The sequence below is a fragment of the Myotis davidii genome, unplaced genomic scaffold (genome assembly GCF_000327345.1).
Source record: "Myotis davidii unplaced genomic scaffold, ASM32734v1 scaffold924, whole genome shotgun sequence".
NCBI lineage: Eukaryota > Metazoa > Chordata > Mammalia > Chiroptera > Vespertilionidae > Myotis > Myotis davidii.
The window spans coordinates 1,182,474-1,193,423 of record NW_006294764.1 but is presented as its reverse complement, the minus strand read 5'-3'; the positions used below and the strand labels follow the sequence as shown (position 1 = coordinate 1,193,423).

Below are 10,950 nucleotides of genomic sequence, written 5' to 3'. Positions count from 1 at the left end.
CCGGCCTCCTCCCTCCCTCGCTGCCTGCAGCTCCTGGCTTAGCCCGGCTCTCTCCGACATTGGGCCCCGCTGGCTTCCTCGCAGTCACCGTGCGTGAGTGTGTGCTAACCGAGGGGGCCGCCCTCAGTTTCCCCGTCTGTCACATGGAGGGTATGGTCCCCAACTTTTGCCCAAGCCTCTCTCAAGGCCTTGAAGAGCCCTGGGGGGCAATAAGCGCCAGAGGATGAGGAACACGCCGCACAATTCCACTCGGGAGCTCAGCTTTGAATTTGCAAACTACGGGGACCTCACTGTACGAGCCGGCAGGGCGCTGAGGATGTTTTTCTCCCAGTTTTTAATCAGTGCCCAGTAGTGTGAATGCGGCCTCGCTGCCGAGACTTGACAATGCAGTGAGATCAGGAGTTCCCACGGCAACAGGAACTAACTCATCGCAGGGCTCTTTGAGTTATCGGTCGGCCCACATTTCACAAAGGTGATCAGCGTGGGCTCGACAGCTCTGTCTGAAAGCGCACCGTGTATGCACTACCTGGCGTCCCCCCTTTCCCCTCTTGGATTCAAACCTCTGGAGTATTCCTATTTGCAGAACACGATTGAATGAGCCTGGCTTTTTGTACTGACTGGGGTGTGGTCTGTCTGGGGGTTGGCTGTAAGGGGCTTAGGGTCTCTGGGCCAGCTGGTAAATGATTCCCAACTCCTGCCACTTAGTTTCTGCGGCCAGGCTGAGCCTCATTCTGGGAAAGGGAAAGCATTCATTACGGGCTGACACCATGTTGAGCATTATCATAACACTTCTAAGAGGAAGGTGTTAACACACGATTTGTAGATAAGGAAACTGAGGCTTGCAGAGGTGACACTGACTTGTTTAAAATCACACAGCTGGGGTGTAACTGAGCCATGATTTAAACTGGAGTTTGTTTACCGCCAAAGCCTGGGCTTCCCCAGCCATGCCATGCTATCTATCTCCATGGCAAATCTGACTTTACCTACTCAGAGGTCGCCTCTGTGTAGGGAGCGAAACTTCTCCTCCCACACTTTGGTTATTTTGGCGAGAAGATAACCAAACCTACCTTGATTATCGGAGAACTTCCAGGTGATGTTTAATCCGTCAGGGTGCTTTCCTGGGACTACAAGGGATCTTCTGTGCTGGGAGGCCTGGGTAAGGAGAGCATCCACTATTGTGCCCTCTTTGGTGATTCTGTGAGATTCATTTCTTTATTCAGTCATCACAGTGTTTATCATAGTCCCCGTCTTATAAGGGAGGCACCCCTTTGGGCTCTAGGCATGATAGGTAAAGGACCTTTTTATTCTCACACTGTCTCATACAAACTTCTAGCACTCTCAGGTCCTTTGCTCCATGCCTTTCCGATCTCTGGCATCCCTTCTCCAGCCCAGCCCTGGCTCTAGAGCAGAGATTTTTCAACCTTTTCATCCCATGGCACAAGTAAACTAATTACTAAAATTCTGTGGCAAACCAAAATATATATTTTTTGCCAAGCTGACAAAAAATAGATATAATTTTGATTCATTCACACCAGAAGGCTATTGTTGTGTTGCCTGTAGCCATATTTTTTACAATAATTCTTTATTGTTGAAAGTATTGCATATGTCCCCTTTTTTCCCCCATTGACCTCCTCCAGCCCCAGCCAACCCCCAGGCCTTCACCACCCTATTGTCTGTGTCCACGGGTTATGCATATATGCACACAAGGTCTTTGGTTGATTACCTCCTACCCATCTCCCATCCTCCCCCTCCTTCACCCCCATCTTCTGTAGTCATATTTTTATTTAACAATCTAAGGGAAAAGAGTAAATAGTCAGGTATCGCATGTTTTAAAAATTCTTGTGGCACACTGGTTGAAAATTGCTGCTCTAGAGTGTCAAGGTGACGTGAACCTGAGATAGCAAGGGTTAGGGCAGTCAAGACAAAGGAATTTAGATCTGTATCCACAAAATCAAGTGGGGCACCACAACATGATCACATCTATAGCAAAAGCACAGGAAATTGTAGAGTTGGGCCAGGCCACAGACCAATGTTTCTCAAACTCCATGCTCAGTCCTGCTGGGATAGTAACTTTCCTATTGAGTTAGGTCTTTCTAGGACTACTCTGTTTTGGAGTTGGAATAGCTCCCTGCCTCAGACCTTCAACAAGCAGGAGCTGGACCCCAAGTGCATATTCTTACTGCCCGAGCACACTCACGGGATTGATCTTTGTTGATGCTGATCAATCAAGGGGACTCTTAAGACAGGAAAACACTTTAGGCTATGGTTTCCTATCCTGCCTTTGCCCCTTTTTTGCTACTTAAAAAGTACCTTGATCTCTCTGAGCCTTGAGTTTCTTGATCTGTTAAAATGGATAATGCACCTGATCTACAGGATATTGAATTAAATGAGCTACCTTGTGTAAGGTATTTGGCTCTGAGCCTAACACAATTGAAGTTCTAAATTGTATTAATTCTCAACTGTGCCCCCCTCCCTAATCTGCATTCATGAGCTTCCCCCCAGGGTCAGTGTCCCTGACAAAGTTCTTCCTGGCCCTGCAGTGGGGAACCTTCCCTTCCTTGGCTAACTCCCCTTCCGCCTAATCCCAATCCATCTGATCTCTGAGTGGCTACCCCTGCTTCTGCTGTTGCATCCAGGGAGGGGCTGGAAGGAAGAGTCCCTTGTTTTGACCCCTTCCTGCTTCGGTGACAGGAGGGCTGCAGAGAGGGATTAGTGAGCTAATTAGAAATGATTGCATCTCTCAGCATTAATTAGCAGTGCTGTGGGCTTGCGGTGTGCACTTTGGAATTGAGCCCCCTGCGGGACAGCATGGCAGGCAGCCCTCTGCCTCGGGGGCCTGCCAGCCCCTCTGCACTGATTAGAAATGATGGAACAGATTTGGGTAGGCACAGTCAGGGCTACCCTCTCAAGGTACTGTGGCTTTCTGACTCAAACTCTCTATATCTTTATGACTGGACCTCGGTCTCCTCTTCTGTAAAATGGGACCAGTGGCCATGAGAGAATTCCTTCCTGGGATGTCTAGGCTCTTGGCCCAGGAGCAAAGTGGATTTTACCTGATGAGTGAAATCATCAGGCCCCCCGAGGGACTTTGGATTCTAATCAAGAGATGTTCTCTAAAGTTGTATATCTGGCACCAAAAGAGCCCATGGTCTTTGGCCTTCTAGGGAGACACCTAGCAACGTGGAGTGTCTTTGCTCATTGGACTTCTTGAATTCTGCCGGTACGGAGGTATAGGTTGAGCTTGAGTCAGCTGTGATGAGTAGCACTTCACTAGCCTAGCTTCAGTCTCCTCCCCAGGTGCTCTTGGCAAGTGCCAGTCCCCAAAGGAGAAGGTGCTGCATAATGAGGGCCAGATCAGGCACCGAACTAAGGGGCTAATGGCTGGCAGGAGGTCAGGATGTGTCAGCTGCACTGGGACCCTGGGAGCTACAGTGACCGTCTGCCTGTTCTGTGCTTTGTTTTCGGTTTCTCCATGCAGCTCGGATTGGGAAAATGAAACGGAGGAAGCAAGATGAAGGGCAGGTATGTCCCCTGTGCAGCCGCCCCCTGGCAGGATCGGAGCAGGAGATGAGTAGGCATGTGGAGCATTGCCTTTCTAAGGTAGAGGGGCCATCACCACCTACCTCCCCCTCCCTTCCCTCGTTCCCCTGAGACTAGTTGCTGACTGCCTCCAGATCTCTGTGCTATTGGGGTCTTCACGTGGTCTCAGCAGCTTCTTCCTCTCTGTTTTTGCTCTCTTCCTTTGCTTTCACTTTCCCACTCCTCCCCTGGGGCACCAGTGGCAAATGATTGGGAAGAGGCCCAGGTCTTTGACCTCTAGGTTGGTTTACTTCACAGGAGCCCTAGAGCTGGGGTTGGCATACCACAGCGGGGGCCAGGGTGATGCCTTCCTTGCAGGCCCTGGGGGGAGACAGGGATGGCCTGAGACCCACGTGATCCTGCTCTCCTCTTCACAGAGGGAAGGCTCCTGCATGGCTGAGGAGGATGCTGTGGACATCGAGCATGAGAACAGCAACCGCTTTGAGGAGTATGAGTGGTGCGGGCAGAAACGGATACGGGCCACCACTCTCCTGGAAGGTGGTTTCCGAGGTACAAGCAGCCGACACATAGGCAGTGGCACTGGTGGCCAGGCCTGTGCTGGGTATCCATCTGTTGGGAGCCAAAAGGCCAGGGCTGGTGGCCGGTCATCCGTTCCACCACATGGGAACTGCAGCTGGCAGGGCTCCTTTGTGACTGTGCTGCCTGCCTGTGATGTGCATATTAAAATGGAAGTATTTGGGTGGGGAAATGGAATTGTGAGGCTGCAAGCTAGGAGTGACAAGGGGGGCTCTCGGCCTCGGGTGATACATTGAAGGTGACAGCCAAGCCACGTTAGCACCTGCATAAAATATTAAAGGGACGGTTATGCATTTATCACTCTATCCCTCTTAAGGCTGATAAATGAGAATCCAGCAACCTGATGTACACCTCCAGCACTGGGGGCCCTGAGGGCTTCCAGGCAAACACATTGGATTTTCCTCCTCCTCCTCCTCCTCCTCCTCCTCCTCCTCAGCCCCATGTCAGAGAAATCAGTTAAAGAGGAGAGAGTGAGTTATGGCAAAATCTGACCTCCTATGAGCTGCATTGGTGAATCTCATTTTAGCTCTGTTCCCATCCCTTCTGCATGGGCCCCTCTGCCCTGAAGCATGAGGGGTCTAGGCCCAGCTGCTCCCAGCTTCCCTTGGGTTCTCCCCAGTTGCTGCAAGAGGTCTGCAGGGCCCTGCCCAGCTCACTGCCCTCCCAGCTCCTTGGAGGGATATGGCGTGGCCCCACTCACACCAGATCAGAGAGCAGACTGGTGCCCAGGGTCAGTGTCCTTTTGTCAAACTCTCCTGCCTTGGGCAGGGGAAGAGGAAGCTGTCTGCCTCCTGGCCTCCAGCTCTTCTCTCTTTCTGTGCGCAAGCACAGCTGGCACTGCAGCTTGTGGTCATTAAGTGAGCCAGTCTGCTTCCCATCTGCCTCCAGTTCTCTGGGCATCACCCTTGAGAATACTCTGTGCTGGTCTCTGGGGAACCTCAGAGTAGCTTGGAAGAGGGTCTCTGTCTCTTTGGGGCCCTGCTCTTGGGGCTGGTGCTGAGGCCTGGTCTTCACGGTGCTGTCCAGTGCAGACTGGCTACACGAAGGGGCTCCAAGCCCAGGCGGGTTCTTATGCCTCTGGGCTTCTCACATTATCCAAGTGTTTGGGGACAAGCCAAAGTATAAATCAGTAAGGTTCATCAGACCCAACTGGAGCTGGGGAATGTTCGTTTATCATTTCACTCTGGTCCTGTCCTAGAGAATGAGCAGCAAAGCCCAGGATCCTGTGAGTTGTACACAGGCGGCAGCCCGTGCAGGGTCTATTCCACGATGCTGCTCTGGGCTCACTGTGTTGGCTGCTGCAAATAGTCACATCCTCCATTGCTGTGGCAACTTCTTAGTCAAGGTTTCTTGGCCCTGAACTGGACATGATGGCTTCTGGGCATCAGACAGGGCTTAAGGGGGATAAAGCTGCATAGGGCTTGATGATTTGACATAGTATTTCCCCTACACTGGGATGCATTTACAGAGCAGGCATGAGGGACTCCTAGGCCCTGGGCGGGTGTCAGTTTTCCCTGAGTGTTTACACTGTGAGGTTGTTCCTTTCAAGAATTCCTGAAGGGAGTTCAAAGGGGGCTTTTCTTTGAGCGATTTGGAGAGCGAGAATGAGAGTGAGACTTGAAGAGGGAACAGGGGCCAGAGGTGCCTTTATCTGCAGAGAATTGCTCCAGCTTTCCTGATAGAAGCTGCTGCTGCCTCTTAAACAGCTTAGTGCAGTCAAAAGACAGGCAGACTTGAAAGGCTGTTTTACAGTGAGATCAGCGGGGGCTACAAGGCAGAGCTGGGCGCAGTGGAGCGGAGGAGGCTGAGGCTCCTCAGTGGGGCAGGGGGTGGGGGGACTATCAAAGGAAGCCCTGGCTCATTCTGACTGCCGCTGCCCCGAAAACCTGTCTGCACAAGCTGACCATCTGTCAGTCTACGCTCCCTGGCCAGGACCACTAGGCCCCAACTCTTGAGGGGTTGGGTGTGGCCCCGCCAGGCGGGCTGGTGTCAGTGCATCGCATTGATCGCCCGCCGGGCGGGCCGGGCCGCAAGCCGGGCAGCGCGTGCTTAATGTGATTGAAAGGCAGTTAAAATGGCGGTGACCTTTTCAGGAGGAATTAGATTGCCTGCCAAGACCGGTTAGAGGGAGTGATAACGCCGGCTGAAGAAGCTGCCCGGCCGACTTCAGAGAGAAGGGAGCAGAAGCAGGATGAGCAGGCAGTGAGGCCCATTTAAGCTGTGCTGTGTGTGCTGACAGAACAGAGATTGCTGTCCTTGTTAGATATGAAAGAATTGAAGAATTGCAGATAAGTTCCTGTATCTGATCGTCCCCTACCCCTCCTCCCAGACCAGGGCCCCTTCGTCATCGTCAGTAAAGCTTCCCATCAGGCCCACTGGGAGCTGGTCTGATGGAGCAAATCAGTTGCCTAGAATGTAATCAGCTGTGGAGCCAGTGGGCAAGCAGGAGTTTTGGTGGAGACACCTGGCTGAGGAGAGCAGGCCTTGGAGTTGGGACCTGTGGTTACTGAGGGTGAGGCCCAGATAGCTCAGACCCGGGAGTGCTGAGAATTGGTATTTTAGGACAAAATGAAGGACCGGACAGAGCAGGTAAGCACTGAGACAGGACCAGCTGGAAATAGATCTTGAAGAGACTAAGGAAATGGGTAAAGATGTCAAGAGAGCAAGTTGGCAGGAACTTTCAGTGTCTAGGGAACACTGGCCTTCCCAGTTCTAGGAGAAGCCCTGGGCTGTTGATTGTCCTCTAAGAACCGTATGTTTGCTAACCTGCTACTGCCATTCCTTCCCACCCAGTTACGATTGCGTGCAGGCGGCACACAGAGCCTAGTGCTTCACAGCGTTCCCTTCAAAGAGCTCAGCGGTGAGGAGGAAAAGATGCTCTTCTGGGCGCCATGCCAGCCCTGGGCAGAGCAAGGGGCGTCTTGGCTAGAGCAGCAAGCCACAGGGAAAACCTAATAACAGCCCTTGGAGCAAACCTACTCCTACCTGTAGTCAGTGAGATACATTGTCAGTGAGCCACACCTTCCCTCATTTCCTGTCTAGCTCCTGGGCTCTGGAGAAGAGACTTAAAGTGGTGAGATTTGATCCTTTCCCTGTATTGGTTGCCAGTGAAAGTTCCGCAGTTTTGAGGAGCCTGGAGCTCATAATTAGAAATGGGAAAAAGAGGAGGGAGGGAGGGAGGGAGGGAGGAAGGAAGGAAGGAAGGAAAGGAAGGAAAGGAAGGAAGGAAGGAAAAAAAAGAGAGAAAGAAAGAAATGGACAGGTTGGAGAGGATATGGGAATGGTTGGTTTCAGATAAGGTGATAATGATGTGGAGGGCACATGGGCGTTAAGATAGAGGAATTTCCCAACAGGCTGCATAGGAAATGAAGGTGCTGCAGCTGTGTCTTTGAACCCTGAAGGGAAATGCACTGCTAGAATCCAGCATTGAGCTCCTTTGAATCAAACAGGTGGAAGGGCGGGTACTAGGAAAACCAGCTGTGCAGGGCCTCTGCCCTGTCCAGATCTTGGCTGAGGAACTGCATCTTTCTTGAGTCCCTGTCTTAACTTGAGGCTGGTTCCAAGTATCCTGGGTGAGGTATCATGGAGCAGATAGGCAGGGCAGCTTAGGTACAGATTTTCTACGTGCTTATGGCTTGATAAAACTTCAGGGCCAGGTTAATTCAAAGGGGTAAGAGGTATTGTGAGTCCAAGGGCACAGAGAAACAGGCCTTGCCCTAACTGCAATCTCCTTTGGCGCATTGGTTTCTAAAAGATGGGAGGCTCGGGTGCTAAAAATGTCCCCTAGCACAGCCCTTCTGCCTGGTCCAGTTAGTAACAGGTGTTGGAATAGCCAGCTGCTGAAGGCAGTCTTGGAATGGAGAGGGTTAGGGCTGCTGCCTTCTAAGTCCTTTAATTATAACTGTTGCCTGGTGGGAGGGGTTGGAGAGGTGGCAATGAGCTGGGCACCTTCTGTCCCCTGTGACGACTAACGGGATTTAATCGCCTTTTGGAACACAATTGTTAAGCTGGGACGGAGGGAGTGCAGGCTGAAGGAGCACGTATCAATGGTTTTAAACGGCGTCTGTCTCTGTGCGTCTCTCCTGACGTGAGGCAGTGAAACGCGTTATCGAGGAGGCCCGGAAAGTGGCTAAGTGCGTTTGACACACGCCAACTCCCTGCCTCCACACTGGATAATTGCATTGTCAACTGTTCAGCGAGGTGGCAGGTGACACTGCAGGCCGATTGATTGTCCCGCATCGCAGCTCCCCAGACTGTCAGCTCCCCAATCGATGGCGTTTACACAAGACACCGTAACTGCATCTGTAACTAATTCCAGTGTAAAACTCTCCGGAAGCTGCTGTCCCTGCCCCCCTCTCCCCTTTGGAGAGCACAGACCTCTGGGGGGACCAAGACTTGCCTTTCTCCCTAAGTTCTGGTTTTGTTGGGAGCAGTAGGTGAGGAAATCAATGGCTCCGTTTTTGTGGGTTTCAGGTTCCAGGACATTACAGCCCCCAGTAAACAGGCGTCTCCAGTTTCTCAATCGATTATTTGATCAATTGATTAAATTAACACTGATCTTTTTTTTCTTTTTTTCCCCCTTCTCAATGACCCAGGAAGAAATGAGTTTATGGGAGGGGGGTCATTTTTATAAAATTTAGACTTGCCTATCATGTCTGCACTTAACCCTCTCCTTCTCTATTGCTAAGAGTTCACTTGGCGGGAAGGTACTTTTCGCATTGCCTGCCCTCCCAGGACTGGGACCCACTGTGTTGAGCATCGCTGACCACCAGGCTTAATTTGCCTGTAGGCAGCAGCCCAGCCCTTTGTGCCACCTTAAGGTGGGGCCAGCCCTAGCCGGTTTGGCTCAGTGGATAGAGTGTTGGCCTGCAGGCTAAAGGGTCCCAGGTTCTATTCCAGCCAAGGGCACATGCCCTGGTTGCGGCTCAATCCCGCTGCCCCCCCCCCCCGCCCCCAGTAGGGGACGTGCCGGAGGCAGCCAATCAATGATTCTCTCTCATCATTGATATTTCTATCTCTCTCCCTTCCTCTCTGAAATCAATAAAAATATATATATTTTTTAAAAGGTGGGGCCAAACCATAGCAAGGGACCTCCTTAGTGACTAAAGGGTACCCTGGTCATCTTGGAGGTCCTGGGAGCTGAGTCCCTTCCCTGGGCAGCAGCAGCAGCAGCAGGAGTGGCAGGTTGCCTGTTATCCCCCAAAGCTACATGGAACAGGAGCCAGAGGCTTGGAAAGGAGTTCTGTGCCATCTTGCATCTGAGTACTGGCTTGGGATGTTCCAGCAGCTGAGAACATAAAATGACTGGGGAGCCTTTTTCTCAAAGCCGGTGGAGGGGAGGCGGGGGGTAAGCTGGAGGGGGCACTGTCTGCATAAAACGGCTTTATGGCCGTTTCTTTTTATTATGATTCTGCCAGAAGTCAGCAAGTGACATTTCATTAAGAAAATAAAGTTTAATGTGCTAGGAAGGAGGTTGGAGCAGGCTGGGGCAGCACAGGAGTGAAATTGGCGGCGGCAGCCTGTTCTGAACACCTGTGGGGGTAGGGCGAGGTTCCCAACATCTGTTTCCAGTAGGGGATGGTGTCAGGGTCAGAGTAAACTGCTCAGACCAGAGACAGAGCCCTTTTCCTCGGGAAACGAGGTGTCATGCTCTCAGTCCTGCCTGACTGGTCAGAGGAACAGAAGGTCGACTGGGGCTGGTAGGGAAGATTGTGTCCTGAGAAGTTTCTCCAGGCCACCAGCTAATCAGGCCTTGGCCTGCCTTCTAGCGCAGGGCTCCTAGGACCTATTGGAGCAGCAAGTAGCCATTACTGCTCCGGTGTGTGGTATGGTACCTGTTGTGGGCCTGGCCAGCTCTGCTGGATGACGCTGAAATCACAGTCGTGAGTCACACTGGGGCTTTCAATCTGGCGAGGGTCAGTGACCATAAATACGATTTTGGGGTTGCACAGGAAAGAGCACATTTAGAGGAAATATCTGGAGAAGTCTCATCCGTACTCAGCACCTTGAGGGTAGGAATCGGATCTTGAACTTTGTGTCCTCAGTGTGAAGCCAGGCAGAGGATGAGTCCGGAAAGGTTGAAGGAATGTTGTTGAGGTGGGAGTTCATTCAGGAAGTATTTATAGAGCAACTACTGTGTGCAGGCACTATGACTGAATAGTAGAAGGCATGGTTGAGCCAGCCACACTTGGCAGCGTGAGCAGGCATGTGTTCTGTGGACCAGGAGGGCCAAGGTTCTAGGCAGACATAACAGGCGGTCTGAAGGCATGGGGGCAAGAGAAAACATGTAGGGTTTGGGAAACTACAGTAACTATGTTCTGCTGGAACGTTCAAGTCCTGCTCCAGGCCTGGCGGCAATAGGACTGGAGAGGAAAGGACTTCAAGCCACAGGCTGCTTTAAGTGTTGAGAAGCTGGGGCTTCGGGGTGCCCTGTTTCTCAGCTTTGCCACGGGTTCTTTGATTTCCTTCCCAATAGGCAGGGCTGGGTAGGGCCAGGCTGAGCCGAGGATGTGAGGCTGACTGCTGAGCTGTGTGTACTTGGGGGAGGGGGGTTGGCAGGGCTTGGGGGGTACACGCTGTAAGTGAACCTGATAGCTACATTCTGATTGATGGCGGAGTTTGTCTCCCAAACTGTCAGAGGGTTTATAGAGGTGCCACTCACCTACAAGGCAGGAATTGCTTGTCAGGACACCTGGCCGTGAATAGGAGACAGAGCTGTAACTTGGTGTTTTCTCAGCTTAATGGCCCTGCTGCTGACCTGCCTGCGTTTGTTGATGCCTTGAGTATGGAGGTCAAATGAGGACTGTCAGAAGGGGTGGAACCTAGGCATGCCTA

The 10,950-nt window shown here is 51.9% G+C and overlaps 1 protein-coding gene across 1 annotated transcript in view; it reads left to right on the top strand.

Annotated features, from left to right (window-relative positions):
* Nucleotides 1-10,950, top strand: part of RNF220 (ring finger protein 220) — a 259,191-nt gene that overhangs the window by 239,411 nt on the left and 8,830 nt on the right. The window contains exons 6-7 of the mRNA XM_015567539.1: nucleotides 3,479-3,522; nucleotides 3,957-4,089. Coding sequence (XP_015423025.1) covers nucleotides 3,479-3,522; nucleotides 3,957-4,089 — 177 coding nt within the window. The remainder of the gene's footprint in view (nucleotides 1-3,478; nucleotides 3,523-3,956; nucleotides 4,090-10,950) is intronic.